The 18513-nt window shown below is 43.3% G+C and overlaps 1 protein-coding gene and 1 long non-coding RNA gene across 8 annotated transcripts; both read right to left on the bottom strand.

Moving 5' to 3' along the window:
- LOC110432050 (vegetative cell wall protein gp1-like) lies at positions 7659-9132 on the bottom strand. The gene is made up of 3 exons (XM_021452027.1): positions 9088-9132; positions 7983-8424; positions 7659-7681 (listed from the first exon to the last, which is right to left on the bottom strand). The coding sequence occupies exons 1-3, from the start codon at positions 9130-9132 to the stop codon at positions 7659-7661; spliced, it is 510 nt and encodes a 169-aa protein (XP_021307702.1).
- On the bottom strand, positions 9959-18287 carry LOC110432028. Of its 7 annotated transcripts, none has more exons than XR_002449486.1 (9): positions 17877-18287; positions 17557-17675; positions 16797-16959; positions 14744-15552; positions 14548-14646; positions 14420-14451; positions 14234-14284; positions 14088-14121; positions 9959-10245 (listed from the first exon to the last, which is right to left on the bottom strand). It is a non-coding gene; the product is annotated as an uncharacterized LOC110432028 (long non-coding RNA). The 7 variants fall into 7 exon arrangements; XR_002449485.1 differs by having other exon boundaries at positions 14420-14446; XR_002449487.1 differs by lacking the exon at positions 14420-14451.

Raw genomic sequence — 18513 nt, 5'->3', positions numbered from 1 at the left:
TTATGGAACAAATTAACCGGTCCCAACTAATTAAAGAACGCTTCTGCTTTCTGACTTCTGAGGGCACTCACAATGCAAGACTCTATCATAGAGTCCAAAACAATTAATTACATATTATTTATGGTATTTTGCTGATGTGGCAGCATATTTATTGAAGAAAGAGATAGAAAAAACAAAACTCCAAGTGTTATTTAGACTCTAAAGGCACTCACAATGTAGACTCTATCATGGAGTCTAAAGTTATTTATTACCTCGAATAATATGGACTTAGAGTCTAAATAAGACTTCGAGTCTTATTTTTTCTACCTCTTTCTTCATAAATATGCTGCCACATCAGCAAAATACCATAAATAATATGTAATTAATTGTCTTGGACTCTGTGATAGAGTCTTGCATTGTGAGTGCCCTAAGTCCACATTGTTCGAGATAATAGATAACTTTAGACTATATGATAGAGTCTGCATTGTGAGTGCCCTGAGGACAAGGGACACCAATTAATAATATGCAGTCTAGAAGAACGTCACATGCATGGTCTACTTTGTCCGGAAAGAAACATATGTTTATAAAAAAAAAAAAGTGACAATGGCAACTGCCGCTAATGGAAGATTTTTTTATGGCATGAAGCAATAGTTTCAAGTTGCAATCAAACTCTTCCGATACGAAGAATAAATCAACTATACTAATGATTTGGTATCGAAACCATCATCAGTGCTTGAGATAAAGTGCAATTTATGAATCATAACGTTTGATATTTAAATTTAGCTGGCGTGCGTCTGGCCTATGGCGTGCAGCATGTGCATGTGAACATAGAAAGATGCCCTCGGTTTGGAAGGAATACTCTAAATAAACGCTCCACTTTGGAATTCAAAATTAACAAATAAAGTATACTTCCTCCGTTCCCTCCATCCATGAAAGAATTAATTCCTAGAATTCGTGCCAGTCAAATTTTTTAAGTTTGATTTGACTAACTTTATAGAAAAGATTAACAACATCTATGACATAAATACGCATCATATAAAAATATATTCTATGATGAATCTAATGGTACTAATTTGATACCATAAATTTTAGTATTTTTTTTAGGAATTTAGTTAAAATTTAAAAAATTGACTTAAGACAACTCTAAAAATTAACTCTTTCGTGAACCGAGGGAGTACTTAATTTATTCTTGGTAATGCTCCACATTATCAGCTTGCCCTTGATCAATTGTGAGGTGGGAAGCATGTGGATGTGTAGTTGTAAAGGTGTCCACAGCAACCTTAAGGCCTCGTTTAGTTTCGAAAAGTGAAAAGTTTTCGGTACTGTAGCAATTTCGTTTGTTTGTGACAAATATTATCCAACCATAGACTAACTAGGATCAAAAGATTCGTCTCATGATTGACAGCTAAACTGTGTAATTAGTTTTTGTTTTCGTCTATATTTAATGTTTCATGCATGTGCTACAAGATTCGATGTGACGGAGAATCTTGAAAACTTTTTGGTTTTCAGGGTGAACTAAACAAGGCCTAAAATATGCGCTTGTTGAGGACCAACGACCGGCTCGTAAGGTGGTGTTATGACAGTTTCAATGCTTAAAACTACATATAGTTTCTATATATATTAATTTTAATAAATATTACACATAAAATTATAGTTATAATGGATAGTTTTTACAAAATAATTTTTTATCCAATCATATATATTTTCTCTTCATTATCTACCAATCATATTCTTTTATATCTTGGTTCACGTGTAGAGATGTGGTTTTTAACATAGATTTTATTTCAATAATTTTTATTTTCTTTTATTAATAACTATCTTGTCACAAGGTGGGGCTGCTGCTTGCCGGACTACAGAAGCGAAGGTGGGGCTGCTGCTTGCCGGACTACAGAAGCGAGGCCTATCTGCGTCGCCCTCCCAGCAGCCGGACACAAGCGACAATGGATAGAAGTGAAAAAGAAAGATGAGCCAAACGTATAGGATCCAAAGATGGAAGAGAGAAATACTGTGAACGATTGGGCAGATTTTTTATTTACATTTTGTAGAAAATCTTGCATTGTAAAGAAGTATTTTCTTAGTTCGGGATCTTATACTCTCTCTGTCCAAATTATAATTTATTTCAAAAATCTTAGAGAGTTAAAGCATTTTTAAGTTTGACCAAAATTATAGAGAGAAATACTAAGATTTGTAACATAAAGTGACGATACTATAATTAAGAAAAAATCTAATGATACTTAGTTGGTATCATAATAGTTATTATTTTATCATATAAATTTGGTCAACTTAGGATAGTTTGACTCTCTATGATTCTAGAAATGAAGGGAGTACTATAAAAATTGCAATGGTACAGTGCCTTGTTTAGTTCTAAATTTTTTTTGGTTTTAGATATTGTAGCACTTTCGCTGCTTTTATTTGGTAACTATTGTCCAATCATGGACTAAGTAGTTTTAAAAGATTCATCTCATGATTTTATAGGCAAATTGTGCAACTAGTTTTTATTTTCGTCTATATTTAATGCTCCATGCATGTGACACAAGATTCGATATGACACAAATCTTAAAAACATTTTAGTTTTTGGGTGAACTAAACAAGTTTTTTTTTTGAGTAAACTAAACAAGACCCTTGTATTGGAGTGCCCTATAAATTTACTGGTCTAGAGACTATCTTTTGACGGAACGTAATAAATCAACAGCTCCCATATTAAAAATTAATACTAGAATTAGAGACAGCTACCTCCTTTTAATTTAGTCTCATGATCTCATCGTCTTTTCCATGGCTGTAGGTGACCGACGGGGGCAACGAGCATGAGGACTCCTCCCCGTGAGCCTGAGCCATGAGCCCTCCGCATCTCTCCATCGTCGTCGCCGGCCTCGGACCATCGACGCTTGCGCGCAGTCCTTCGCTCCCGCCACCCTCGAGCTCGCTACAGGTACAGGCTGGCCCCGCTCCGTCGCTTCGCCCCCACTGCGCTCGCTGCCGGCCGGCCCTTCCTCACCGCGTGCTGCCAGGCCACCGCTCTCGCTGTGCGCGCTGCTGGCCGCAGGCGCACGCGCGCTTGCTGTGGCCCTTCGCCGCCGGTCAGCCCCATTCCCCAACCGCGTCTCTCGCACAGCCAGAGAGAGAGAGAGAGCCCGTGGGTCCCACGAGACTAGCGTGGGAGAACTTTTCTGTTTTTATCTTCACTTTCTTCCGTGCAAAGTGCGGACAAAGATTCTATAGAAACTGCAATCAAGCTATTACATAATCAATGAACACCAATGAACCTCTAATATATCATTAGTTGATCATCTCTCAATTCTCATTGGCCACAAGTATCACATTTTATCTACCACTTTTCCATCTCTAATCTTTGGTATGTCTATGTAGTATGTGAGGAACGCGTATTGTGGTCATGATCACCGCTACTAGTTTCTTAAAAGATGTGGTTTTAGACTAGGCTTGGGTCAGACAATGATAATATAAATCATGAGTAACTTTTAAATTATTGAGTTTAGAAATATGAAAATGTTATGAATAGATTTGTCTTGAAATATAATATACTTTTAGAAAATATACATACATCACTTTTGATTAAATATATAAAAAATAAAAAGTCAAAGTTATGCTTTGAAGACTATGGTACTGTCCAAAACGATATCTTTTAGGAAACTAGAGGGAGTATGAGTTTACATTTCATTTAAAATGATGAACTATTAATCTTATTCCACCAAGTTAGACCAACTCAGTTAAGTTAACCATAGCCTTTCCTTAACCACTAGGTTAGCTTTGGATCGCGTAATTGCTTAGTTGCCTAGTTTTGATAGAAGTCGAGTGAGCGGATTCTCACTCTCGCACGTGCAGTGGGATAAGTAACTACTTAAAATTGCAAGGGCGTCAACTGGATTCAAACTATTTGATGTGACTAAAGACCAACCTTGATTTGAGATATGACTAAAGACCAACCTTAAAATTGCAAGGATGTCAACTTGATTCTCAACTTGATTCAAGCCATATGTTCTTTGCAGGATACATTGTTGCTATGCCAAGTACTCCTCCACATCTATTATTACTATTGAGGACGATGTAAGTTAGATATTATATATAAGCTTCAATTTGGCTAAACATATTTCACAGTTCTAACTAAACTAGAATGAACTGTCATAATCATATAACCTAAGGACCATAATATACCATTAACAACTTTAGTAAAGACACCCTACATAAACCACATAGTCTAATGAAAAGACAATAAAAACAAGAGCTAGTTTGGAGCATCCAAGAATTTTTTGGCAAATCCATTATCAGTTTGAAGGGTTGCTATGATAGGAGGCATGGATCACTTGCCATAGCCAGTTGTACACCATGCATTAAAGGAAAAAACTATAATATCATGTGAATTTGTAGGCAATGCTTTTTCTTCAGTTTACCTTTTTTAGCAAAGACAAAATCACAATCTTAATAGTACATTATGTAGAGAATGGTTGTTTCTTGTTCACCTCTCAGCGCTAAGATCTGCATGTATCTCCTCCGTGCATGAGGCCCTTATCGGTCCACCATCATGACTGTTGTGGATAAAGTCTCAGAGCTAGGCAAATAAGAGAGAGCTACCAAGTAGCTAAGCAAAAGCCTATTTAAAGCAACAAAGGTAAAATTTACTGTGAAAAAAACAAAAGTATTGTTTATGAGCAAAGGCACATCTCTGGGTTCTCATGTTGTTAACGAATGGGCACAGGAGGCTGCAACTCTACTAAAACAGAGAACCACTTCATAAATAGCTGATCCTTCACAAGGGCTTGGCTAGCTATTAATGTTGTCATTATCGCTTGGATCTCATTCTAAATTTCTACGCCAAAAGCCCAACAACTTTTTTTAGGGAGCTATATAAAACTTGGCCAAAATTCCAATTTTTTCATTGATGTACTGTCATCACCTTTTTAGAAGACCTTAGCATGACAATGGTATATATTATTATCTTATATATGGACAATAATAGTGCAGGCTATACAATTTATGTCCAATTGAACCCATGCATTTTATTATTTAGTGTTGGAAAGCCAAGTTGGTTGCTGGCTGGCAAAGAAGCAGCCAATGTGCATGTCGGCATGTAGTTGATACCTGCAGTCTGCAGGAACAGGTTGCAAAGGTCTATCATAACCTCTATTAAGAGGAAGAAAGGTCAAATAAACTAAATACAGAAAGACCAAAGAATTACACAACAGATGGAAAAGAATTATCTATGGTAGTACATTTAGCTCAGCAAAAATGGAGTGGCCACCCGATAGAGAGGATCATCCGTTGGCGCATACAGAAAAATATACATCACTACAGGACAGCGGCTCTTCGCCTAGCGCACGAGGCGCTCGGTGAAGCCCGAAACACGCTCGGCGAAGGCTTCCCCGAGCGGCGCGCTAGGCGAACCCCGCTCGGCGAATTTTTTGACGGCGAAGAATTTCACCGAGCACGATTATTCCAACTCGCTCGGCTTCTCTCGTGCCTACTTTGCCGAGCGGCGACATACGCGCTCGGCAAAGTATCCTCGCCGTTACGTCGTTACAGTCGTTAACGTTATCGTCGACGTCACGTCTACAATGTTCGCCGAGCGTCAACCCGCTCGGCAAAAGAAACAACTTTGCCGAGCGCCGCCGTGTTTGCGCGCTCGGCAAACCTACTAACTTTGCCGAGCGCGCTTTTATAACGGCGCTAGGCGAATCTAGTAACTTTGCCGAGCGCGCTTTTATAACGGCGCTAGGCGAATCTCTACCTTTGCCGAGCGCCATGGCCATCGCGCTCGGCAAAGCTGGGAACCTGCCTGTGCAGAGCCGCTGCCTCTTCCCAGCTTTGCCGAGCGCGATGGTCATGGCGCTCGGCAAAGCACATCTTCGCCGAGCGTTATGGTCATTTGCGCTCGGCAAACCTACAGAAAACAGTTTTTTTTATTTTTATTTTCCAATCCACCTGATCAAACAATAAAAATCACACACATATATATATGTTATCCAGACCATAGATACAACCACTGGCACATTCACCACAACAAGCACAACATATATAGCACAAATGTCACAAGTTCACATCCACAAGTTCACAAAGTGCGGCTCAAGTTCACAAAGTGCATAGTTGTCTCCACAAGTTCACAACACAAGTTCACAACAAGCACTACCACTGCATCTCAAGACGTTGGGGCTCCGCCTGGTGGGTACTGAACGCCTGGTGAGGGTATGCCTTCTGCAATTGCTGCAGGAGTAGGATTCGAACCCACCGACTGTTGCTGCAAAACAAAAAGATCCGCTTAAATTTGTCAGAAAGAATTTGTGCAAAGAAGCGAAAGCAATCGATTTATTATACTCACAGGAGTAGGTAGAACAGGCACCGGCAAAGGGAGGGGATGGAGGAGCTCTGGTGGCAAGGACAAACCGGACTTCTCGCCAACAGCTGCTAGGAACTTCGTTAGTTCCTCTAGCCTTGTTTGCTGCATTGCCAGCGCCGCATTCTGGGCCTCCACCGTCGCACTTGTGGCCACAAGCTTCGCGTCTGTCTCCTCACGCTGCTTCTTCTCATTTTGTAGCTCGGCCTACAACAGATAGTACCAAAGTTTCAGTTTTCGGCCAACTAATTTCAGCATCTTATCAAAGCCATCTCGACTAATCTTTAATTCTGCCTTCAACCCTAATAGGCGTCCAACGGCATCCAGACGACATACATCTGTGTGCTCATGAAGGGGTTGCCCAGCCGCGTCCAACATTTCATAGAAGTTCCGTGCATCTTCCTCCATCTCCTCCCTATTACGTGACTGAGCGAACTGGGCTTGTTGAACATCATCTAACCAGTCCGCTACCCCGGCATCATCATCACAAGCCTCGAGGCGTTGCCTCACCACCTCCTCTCTCACACGTTGGACTTCACCATGATAGGTCCACACGTGATAGTTTTGTGTCCATCCGTTGTTGAACAGATGCAGACCCATCTTCTCCTTGTTAGCCGCCCTCCTATTATCACACCTGGCGCAGGGACATTTTAGTTGAACATATGCTGGAGCATCGCCAAATGTAGCCTCCATGAAATCATTGGTCTTGTTCACCCATTCAAGGTCCACATCATGCTTGCTTCTCCAGCCGTCGTACATCCACTGACGGTCCTCCATCCTTTAGCCCAATAATGAAACCACCCACTCAGTCTACATAAAGGCCCCACACTCCTACTATCTAATGGGTGAGGATAGGTCCTAATCCCACCCGCGGATGCGTAGATGAGGTTAGTTTCCATGCCCCGCTCCTCTTCGAGACAGAATTTCGGCAGCACCTCCCCGTTGTTCTCCTGATACACGTCCTGTAAGGGAGAGTGTGTATCTGGAGAACAACAGGTAGGTGATGCCGAAACTCTATCTCGAATAGGAGCGGAACATGGAAACTAACCCATCTACACATCCACGGGCTGTCCAAAAAACGTGGACAATCCGAAACAGATACGATGTAGATATGCAAAGATGTGCATACCTCCAGTCGTATCCCTTTCGAACGGGAGACGCCTAACCAGGTTACGTGATACAGGGACATGGGGGACAAGAAGAGGGGTTATTCATACCTAGGGTGACGTCGAGGAAGACAGTAGGGGTCGTCAAGGTACTCCGGGCAGGCTCGGACCGGGTCTTGCTCTGTAGAAAAATAGCATATAGGTTAGTTCAAAATTTCGGCAGCACCTCCCTACACGGCAAGCTTTCCAAAACCTGCAATAAACATAACGGCACGATGACCGGCAACCAGACTTGCATATGCATTGACATCACATTCATATAATCATTGTCGGGCTTATCACAGTTTGCACCTAAGGCTTACAAATTAATATTTTTTTACCCAAGCAACCAGAGTGCCTTATTACCTAGTAGAGAAGGACAGGGCCGACGGTGAACCGAAGAGGAGCACGGGGACGAGGCCGACGAGGAGCACGGGCACGGGGACGACGGCGGTGGGGCTCTGCCTCAGGTGGTGAGGGGCGGCCGGGGTGGGGGGGACGAGGAGCACGGGAACAGGGCCCTGCCTGCTCCTGCTCGACCAGGTCCCTCAGGTGGTGGGGGACGGCGGTGGCGCTCCCCACAGCCCACAGTCCCCTTCTCCTCGGGCCGGCAGGCGACGGGGGCGACGGGCGGCCGGGGACGGGGGGCGACGGGCGGCCGGGGCGGGGGGCGACGGGCGGCCGGGGACGGGGGGCACGGGCGGCCGGGGCAGGGGGCGACGGGCGGCCGGGGACGGGGGGCACGGGCGGCCGGGGCGGGGGGCGACGGGCGGCCGGGGACGGGGGGCCGAGGCGGGGGGAGGGCGGGCGGCCGGCCGGCGTCGATTCGGCGAGGGGAGGCGGGGGGAAGTGGAGGGGGGGGAGCGGATCCGGCGAGCGGGGGCCGGCGGCTGGCCGGCGGCGGCCGCGGGCCGGCGGCGACGGGGAGGGCGCGCGGAGGGCGAGCGACGGGGAGAGCTGGGAGAGAGAGATGAGAGAGTGAGTGAGTGTCTGTGTGTGTTAGAGTGTTGACTTCTTTTTTTTTTTTTGTCCACTGGAGTTGTTTGCCGAGCGGCATTTTTCACCTGCGCTCGGCAACGTTTTTTTTTTCGGGGTGAAATTTTTCCAGCGGGAAATCGCCCGCGCAGCCACTTTTCCTTTGCCGAGCGCAGATCTGTTTGCCGAGCGTATTTAACGGCGCTAGGCAAATGTTTCTAATTTTTTTTGTGTTTTTCGATCTAGAAATTTTTGTGTGGATCTTAAAGATCATTATTGACATCATATTGAAAATTTAGATTTTTTCTTTAATTTTTGATATATTTAAAAGATATTTATCCTTTTCTTGATTTTTTTTTTCAAAAGGAAAATTTGACCTACAAATCCATTGCATGAGTGGAAATTATGATTGGAAAAATGATAATGTTGTTAGTGATGGTCATGTGAGGCCTCATTGAAGTCATGACATGAAATATCGAATCCCGAGTTTAGGAAACACGACTGTTTAGTTGCGAGTGCATTGTTTTAAAAATCTAAAAAAACAAAAACTTTCCCGAAAAATCCAAAATTTGTTCAGGTGTCTTCGAATGGTGTTTGCAACCTATGAAAAAAATTTGAGGACATTTCGTTGACGTTTCAGTTTACGAATGTTGAAACCCTGAACATCTTCACATAAGTTATAGAACTCATGTGGGTAAGTCTTGGGTTTCAACAATCCTAAACGTAAACATCAATGAAACGTTCTCAAAATTTTTTCATAGCCTACACATACCATAACAAGACAAGTGGACAAGTTTCAAATTTTCCGGACTTGGTCTCGTTTATTTAGAATTTTAAAACCATCCACCCGCAACTAAATCGTCGTGGCTCGTGAACTAGGCCTTCGATATTTCATGTGAGCACTTGCATGGCGCCTCAAATTACGCTCCCTAAGAAGAATATTAATTTTCCATTCACCTTTTCCAAAGATTCTAATGACTTGTAGTTCAAATTCTCTTTTCGAAAAGTAATTCAAAAAATAGACATAAACACTATAAATATAGCAAAAAGTACGGAAAAAAGCTACAATTTCAATATGTGGTCAATAGATCTATACCAAATCTACAGAAAAAAATTGGGAGCCAAAATAATAATAATTTTTTTTGGGTTCACCGAGCGCCGGTGTGGCCGCTCGGCAAATCAAAGTTTCGCCGAGTGGGATATATGAAGCGCTCGGCGAATTTTTTTTTTTGCCGAGGGGGGAACGGCAGGGCGCTAGGCAGAGGACACGATACGGGCCGACGTTGGTGACCGTCAATCATTTGCCGAGCGACTAGGTTTGCCGAGCGCGACCGCTCGGCAAAACGTCACCTTTGCCGAGCGTGGACTTGCACCGAGCGCGGTCGCTCGGCAAACTAGAGTCTTTGCCGAGCGCGTGTCTTCGGCGAGCGGTGTTCGTCCGGCCACCGGGGAAGACCACCGTTGCCGAGCGCTCTGTTTTCCGCGCTCGGGAAATACCGCGGCGCTAGGCAAAGAGCCGCTGTCCGGTAGTGCATGAGTCTAAGTTGCATCTGTCAAAAGTTTATGTTTGATTTAGATAGTAGGGCCTACCACTACGTAAAAATGGCATATACTAATAATATAAAAACAAAAGTATTTCATCCCTGGGTGCAAAGAGAAGTCTTGCCAAGCACATTAATTAAATAAGTAACTCAAGAAATGAATTCTTAAGTAGAGTGAGCAGTGGGCTTGCCTACCAGAGGGCGCCCAATGTATGTAAAGGTGTGTCCGTATTTGGTGAGGACATCCTGAATGAATTTGAACCTACATCAATTAAGAAACATCAAATATTAAAATGCTCAAGGCAGTAAAAGAAAACTTACCAGCATACATACCCAGTATTCAAAAGAAGATGATTCTATGAACATTCGGCAACATGTAAGAGCAGAAGCTACAACATGTATCTTCTTTACAGTGGACACACTCCACCTAGAGTAGTCTGTGATTTTGGTGTGCAAGTCTACCGAGAACACAATACTTTGCTCATTGCTAGTTTTCTGAGAATCAATGGCACAAGATAACATAACAAACAAAGAGAAGCAGTGATCAAAATTTACTCAATATGAATTATATTAGCACAGTGCCATCAAAGCTTGGCATAGATCTCTAAAACCAAATCTTAGATATGGTCTCCGCTAGACATTTTTTTGTATCAAACACATGAAGTCGATGAAGGCAAACAAAAAAGGCCACTATAACCTTGGCAGCTCTCATCACTCTAATTTTGGTGTGGCAGCCTGTTTAGATTCACCCATTAAATTCTTAATAAAATCTAAAATCCTAAAATGTCATTAAAGAGGAGTACCAAATTCTCAACCACTAAACATAGCCAACCAGAAGCATCACAGACTGTAACAACCAAAATTTTGATCTTTAAAATAGATGAATATGATTTAATTAAATAATTTTTTGTGAGCATTATAATATAGGAAAAATAAATAAATTTTTGGGAAAATAAAATTTAATATAGATTTAGAAACACGTTGATGCATTCATGCTGCAGCACTTATTTTTGTGATGTGTGAAATTATGCAAAAAATATTTCTTCAAAATTTAATTTGTAAATGCTTTTGAAAACAAGTTGGAAAAAATAAAAAAGGGAAATCCATCTCTCTCCCTTCCCTCTCACTTTCGGCCTGCTTGGCCCAATTCCAGCAGCCCGCCAGCACCCCAACTCCCTCTCTCTTTCCCACTGATGAGTGGGGCCCACCCGTCAGCTCCTTCTCCCTCCCCCAACCGTTCCCTCGTTCTCTCACACGCAGGAAGCCACAACCAGCGCCCCGCTCCCGCTCCCCACTCCCCACGATCTCTCTCCCCCGTGCCTCGCTCTCCTTTGAACGACAAAAGCCAGAGCCGCAACCCCCTGCTCCTATTCCGCCATTCTCCACTCCATCCCGCTCTCGGAACGGAGCGAACGCAGCAGAGAACCCCGCGACCCTTGCCGCGTTCAACTCGCCAATTCGAGCCTTATCCGCCTCCGTTCTTCACACTGGTGAGCTCCCCTCCTCTCCCGCTTCCTCCCCATCTATTTTACTCGCGAAACGGGGCACTCCTCTGTGCCGACCACAGAGCTCCGGTGAGCTCCATGGCCGCCGGCCATGGCGTGTGCCGCTCGGGACCTTCCCCGGCCGCGCCAAGTGTTCCAGCGAGTTCGCCTTGCCTCTCTCTTCTTCCCTGTGCACTCGGTTTGGTAAATCATGGTCCGGAGTCCCAGTCCTGCGTGCTCCGGCAAGCCGACCGTAGCGCCGCCGCGAACCTCCGCGGAAACCACCTCCCCGACAGTGCTTATGGCTGGGAACCGACTCGTATCGCTCTCTTTCTCTCGGTTGAAACGGAATCGAAAACCGTGCAGCGTAGCTCTCCATCCGCTTGCTCCGGCGAGCTTTGGCCGGCTACGCTGCCACCCTCCCTCTCTCTCTCATCTATTGATTCTAATCCGTGCCATCCGATCATGATCCAACGGCCCTGAGTGGCCGATACCCCTTTGTGGGACATTTTGTTAAAGAGACCCCCAGTTTTCTGCATATTCTACCCGTAGTCCCTGGCCGAGGGGATTTTCCAGGATTTCGGATTTATTTTAAAACATTTATTCTTTGAAGTAATTACCAAACTGCCATTGCACTGTTATGCTTGTAAAATCACCGTTTTAGCTCCGAATCGATCCGTTCAAGTTGCATTAGTTTCATAATTTCGTAAGCTTCACGTTGGTACCACTGTTGTCTAAGTTTACCACTATTAGATTTCCTAGTTAATTATAAGTCCGTAGACTGCTGTTGAAATCCCATTTAAAGCGTAACTTTCGCGTCGTAAGTCCGTTTTCCATGAATTTCGCATTGATGTGATCGTAGCAGCGCGTAGATGATTTTGGAAAACTTTTATTTAAATTTATTTACTGCTGGTGTACTGTTCTAACTTTAGGAATTGTTCTCTTGCATGTCTGTCTTGGTATGCGTGATGATTGTGATGTGTTGATCGAGCCTAGACGGCGAGGAGTATTTTAGAAGTCCGGAGTTCTTCGGGGACCAGCAGGAGTATGTGAACCAAGGCAAGTATAGCTTGGGCCTACCTTGTTGTCCTACTCATTTTCAAGCATTTCACCCTACATGTGTATAATATTGCAAACTATAAGGACATCCTAGTTGTTGATGACAATTACCTTGTTTCCCGAGGGTTTTTATTGCATATGGGTAGAAGTGCTAGTGCTCTAAATCTAATTATATATGACCTCAAATCAGTGATGGAACCATGATTAATTGATTAAATATGATTATGATAAATGGAACATAGGGCTATGGTACAAATGACTGTTTGTCATATTGTCCTAGACACTTCGTAAGGACTTATCTGTCGGCAAAAGCTGGGACTTACGGTGCAATCGGGAGAGTCACATGGCTCTGACTTTAGCTTAGTAATAGGATCTTTTCTAACTCGTTAGAGGTCACCCAAAATGGTGCAAGAGGAGCTTGCCACTTTTGGTGTAGTGCTGCCCCTGTTTCTATGAGTATAGCCGCGATGAAAATGTGTCATAGAAAAGGGGGATTTTCTGCATCTGCCAGCCGAGGAAACCTCGCGGCCCTAACTGGTTAGAATAGGCCTATGGAAGGCTTCATAGTGTACCCTGCCCACTCACCTTGGTAGTGTTTGGGGGTCGACGGACCTCGGGCATATGGGCAACACGACTCACAGTGAAAGTGCACAACCTCTGCAGAGTGTATAACTGTTATAACAGCCGTGCTCACAGTCACGAGCGGCCTGGAAAACTCACACAATAACTAGTTATTGATGGCTTTATGGTACATGATGATGTATAATTATGCTTTTTAATGACTTACTATGGTTCTGATAACTGATCATATGGGATACTTGGGAGCTTGAGCATAATCTAATAATAATTAATGATAAAATGCTGACCTACTAAAATGCTGATGCTATAAATCTAGATTAGCCTATTTGAGCCTCATAAATCCTCACGTTATGCTTGTGGAGTACGAGATGTACTCACGCTTGTCATATTCCTTTTCTTTGGATAAAAATCCTGGATGGTAACAGATGGCGGTAGTTTTGAGGACTACTCGGAGGACTTTTAGGCTTGTGTTTCACCAGTCGACCTTCTATGTGTGTGGGCCAAGAGAGAGTTATCTTAGATTATCATATTTATATTTCCGCTGTTATAGTAGACTTTGTGATGTAATAACTACGTTTGTTGTAAACACTACGATTATGGTATTTAATTTGTGACTTATGTGTGTGATTGATCTCTGGGTGCACATAAGTTTATGCATTCAATTTTTTCCTTGAAATTGGTGTGACACAGACCACCAAGAAAGGTAATCGATGCATATGAACAAAATCAACTATGTTTCACCAATAGAATGAAACATGTAAACCACATGGGAATAATCCAATGCAAAGATTTGGCTCTCGTAAGGAAAACCATAATGACATGCTGAAACATTAACTTTCTAACAAAACAATGGCACCGTGAATGATTTCTTTATATTAAATAAATAATTAGCTAGAAACCGATTAATCGTCGGGTCTGAATATATAAATGATACTTTATAAAGCATATACAGCTGGGGAGGAAGTGGAGACTGTGGCCTGACCGAGGAGTCGTACATCAACATTTCTTTTTAAAGCCTGCAAAGAAGAAAAATGATAGGATGCTTAGCCAGAAGAAACCACACTGCAATTTTTATATGGATAGGAACACATCAATTTCAAACTAACACCGAAATAAATATAGCATTACCACTGATTACATGAAGCTAAGCTCATATCCACAACCTGCAGAGTTGGTAATCTATAGAACGTTAATTATATATCAATTACTGATTGAGAAGATATAGCCTGCTCCAACTGTCTTGCTAAAAAAAAAGGAGTAGCTTGGTGCAAAGAGTGACCGAACATGCAAATACAAGATAGATGAAGTAAGGACCTTGTATGTCAGCTCTTCAGTAGTGTCCTCTACTATAAGAAAAATTTTCAATAGGCTGGAAAATACACTGAAATAGGCATATAAAATTCTAAAATATTTGTATGATGCATTGACAAACGTACAAATACCTAGAACCCACCCATCAAGTGTTCCCCTATCGTCCATCGACTCAGCAAGAGGATGAGGGACTGGTCGAACAACCTAGTATATGTGTGAGGAAGCCAGATCTGGAGATATAAACACATAATCGTCAAGCACAGGAGGCGCCCAAATACAGGAGAGGATATAGAGAAAGTTGAGAAGGGTGATTCGGTGAGAACTGACCTGGATGGAATCGACGACTAGGGCATTATATCCGCAAATAAGTCGCAGCACACAGGAAAGAGGACAGAGGAGCAGACATGGCATCGTTGGTGGGTGCTGACCTAGGGCTACGCCGTCGCCGTCACCAGGGCCACTGCGACAAGGGCCACTGATGGCAAGGCCACCGTTCCTGGCCTAGGCCGGTGTCACCGCCGCCACCGCGCGAGGGGTGCCTCCCCAGGCCTAGGCCGGTGTGCTGGGAGAGAGGAGTCGTCGAGGGAAGAGGGAGAGGGAGAGGTGCGCCTGCCCAGGCCTAGGCCGGTGCGCTGGGAGCATCGGCGAGCGCTAGGAGATAGGAGGAAGAGGCGACGAGATCGAGAAGCGGAGTCGAGGAAAGAGGGTTCCAGAACATGATATTGTTTTCATTGGCTAGTGAAAAGTAACTACGTGGAAAGAAACAACGAACAAGAATTAAGATGAGATTTGGCCATCCACAATGCGATCCAACGGCCCGAAATAAATTTGCTAACGTGTCCTGGCTGGTTAGCGGCCGAGCTCCGCACTCTTAATCTTCTACTAGGTAAATGCCCGTGCGTTGCAACGGGAACATTGAGTACCACAATAAGATATGTACAACTATTCACATCATAACAAGTTTGTATTTCAGAATACATGTTTTACAATATATTGTACAATTAAGAATCTAATTAATCTCTCAATTTTTCGACCAAAGAACGTACTTTGTATGGACACCAAGCTACAGTTGGTCACAAATTAAAGATGATCTAGAAGATTTTCATGTCCAAGATGTAGCGTCTGACTTCTTGCAACTGAAATATGCAAATGGTTCAAGTTGTAGTTAGAAGTATCATGCATATAAATTGTTTGTTAATTTTTAAAGTTAAAGTAGGTTCAAGTTGTAGTTAGAAGTATTATGCATATAAATTGTTTGTTAACTTTTAAAGTTAAAGTACTATTGATATCCTAAAAATATATATATCGACAAGGTTGATATATTATTCCCTACGTTCCAAAATAACTATTATTCTAGATTTCTAAAAATCGACTTTGACTAAATATATATAAAAAAATATCAATACTTATGATACAGAATTAGTATCATCAGAGAGATCCTTGAATCTAGTTTTTTAATAAATTTATTTAGAGATACAAATATTCCAAGTTATTTCAGGTTTGCACCACATAAAAAGGTAGAACTATAAAGTCAACTTGATACTGTTGCATCTCAATCTCATAATTGGCTAGAAAATCACAGAAAACTTTCGGATGCCTAGATGAACGATCTCCTTGATGGCGGCGTCGAGCATGTCACGTTGGGCCTTGAGGCGCGGGCACCCAGTGTGCATTTGGTACAGGCAGCGGTGTAGTGCGAGCATAAGGCGAGGACGATGGGCATGGGCACGAACCTCGACATTCCTTCTAGCTCGGTGATCTGCTGGCCGTGGATTGGGGTAGGGCAAGGACAATAGAGCTCACGAAAATTCAGATCTCTAAAAAAGCTATTAACTGCTTAAGCAATCCATGAATTAGCAGGATACTACTATATAGGCTTATCATGCATGCTAATGTCTACTTATCCTGAATTAGCAGAAGGCTTAACATAAAGAGAAAGTAGTTGTCTGCTACGGGAACATCATAATTTCTCAAGCACTCTGATATTTTCTCAAACACATGTTATTAAACCATCCACATGATTTAAAAGAAAAAAAAGGTCTAGAAAGTGCTTGTTCTTAGATTTATCTAGCATCATAGAGCGAAATTTCAGTTGTACCAGTGACCAGAGTTCAGTATGTTCTTTTCTTTTTCACCATATTTATAAATGACATAGCTGGTCCATTGGCTATGAAACTTTATGTAGAACCGCACGATAATTCTTCAGTACCTAGACATTTCTAACTATTTGGTGTTTAACTTGGGACAGTTAATCTAAATTAAGACAACTCCAGTTTGACGGTTGAAGCTACTATGATAGTTTCAGAAGCTCATGTTACCATGAAAGATAGAAACTATGCATCCAGTTGACGACACTATGCAATTTGCAACTGAAAAATACCTCTATTTTCGCATTAAGCAATATCTGAACACTCTTTTTTCCTTCTTTGTGGCTTGCCATATCACATCTACCATTGGCGTTCTGTGTTGACCTGATGCTCTGATAGAGCCCCTTCCATGCCTCAACTGCCAATGTATGATCATTCGCGCCAATCTTGACGCATCTGCTCACAAGCCAGACAAAGAACATGAACATTGGTATATAAGCCTAACCATAGTAGGTGATTAGTTAGCTGTGTGTCCTGCATGATTTAATATGCTAAATATAGATCAATTTACTAACTATATATTTTGACTAATTAGCTGACATAAATAGCAATGTATTATGAAGAATTGGGAAATTCTTAGTCAATGCACAAAGTGAAAACTCACAATACAACAGCTATAAATAGTAGTGAAGTTCAGTTCAGTACAAGAGTCGCATGCATATTTTGACAAGGTGTGGTTCCTTTGTTTATTAAATAGAAAGATAAGAAAATTTTAACTTATTACCTAGTGCACACTTGCTGCTAGCCTATCTATAGTAAGTAAATCATGCTTACATTTATACTAAACCAAAAATCTAAACTCTGAGTTTGGGATCAAATTGACCAAACTTTAGGACCTTTTATCTCCTAAACCGTTGAGAGTTAGACCTGAAAACTTTAACCAAAATGATAGAGCTATAAACCATATACGATTGTTGTTAAAGTCGATTAAGTTGTTTACACATTAAACTCAGATGAAGGAATCAATGAACAGGATTGGTCGAGGCTTTAAACCTGAGCCCAGTACTGAATCAGCGGCAACAGCTTCACAAACACGCACGTTGTCGAAGTCCACAGCTAGGCGAACGTCTGATCTCCACCTCCAGTGTCACCAGGTAGATGGTTGCCAAGCTCTAGCACGCAACATGCACAACAAAGAACATAGATTATTCACGACCACGGCTGGAGGGGAAGACGCGGCGAACGGCACCCACAGCACCGCGCGTGGTTGGGTCGACAGGGCAAGTCCTGCGGCGGTAGGGGCGTGGGGCAGAGCTACGGATGGTGGCAGCCATGGAACAAATCGAGGGGCAGGGGATAGATCTACAGCTCACCTCCTAGCCACCATCACGACCACTATTGTGGGCACTGCGCCTCCTCGCCGGATTTATGGAGGGCGAGTGCCTGGCTGCTTTCTCTTTGGCCGAGGCACCTCCTCACTGGATCTGATGAAGGGGCGCACCTCCATGGCGGTAGTTTCTTGGCAGCGAAATTAAACGGGCAGCTAGAGCAGGGCAGGTTGGGCGTGGCCGAATCCGTGTGCAAGGGTGGGGCTGAGCTATTGCGTCGGGGGCGGCCATGGGCATGGGTGGAGTAGGCAGATCGCAGACATGGGTGGTTGTTTTCTCGATTTTTTTTCTGTAGAGGATGAGCGCAGGCGACGGGAGAGAGAACGAGATAAAGGTGCGTGTGGACAAGGGGAAACCGTCGGAGGCGAAGGAGCGGGGCCGGGGGATTACCGCGGGGGGGCGATAACCACCGAAGACGATGACCTTCGGGTCTTTTTAGTTGTAGAGATATATACAACTAAAAAGAACAAAACATGGACATTTTTTTGGTGCAACTTTTTTCGTTCGTCCGTCTGCCACCGATCCTGCGAAGCCCATCGCTCGACGGATGAAAGGTGCCGCCACATGGGACCGACAACATGGTTTAGGAAAGTCATCGGCTCATCGCGCATGCAGGAAACCT

This window comes from Sorghum bicolor, chromosome 1 (assembly GCF_000003195.3).
Source record: "Sorghum bicolor cultivar BTx623 chromosome 1, Sorghum_bicolor_NCBIv3, whole genome shotgun sequence".
NCBI classification, from domain to species: domain Eukaryota; kingdom Viridiplantae; phylum Streptophyta; class Magnoliopsida; order Poales; family Poaceae; genus Sorghum; species Sorghum bicolor.
The sequence above is the reverse complement of the archived record's forward strand: the minus strand, read 5'-3'. Positions and strand labels throughout refer to the sequence as shown.

Coding starts and splice junctions, on each gene's coding strand:
- LOC110432050 (XM_021452027.1), bottom strand. CDS start 9,132: ATGAGTTCTATAACTTATGTGAAGATGTTCAGGGTTTCAACATTC. Junction 8,425..9,087: donor TGTTCAGGGTTTCAACATTC/GTAAACTGAAAC, acceptor TCTCTCTCCCAG/CTCTCCCCGTCGCTCGCCCT. Junction 7,682..7,982: donor GCAGGAGCAGGCAGGGCCCT/GTTCCCGTGCTC, acceptor TGTTTATTGCAG/GTTTTGGAAAGCTTGCCGTG.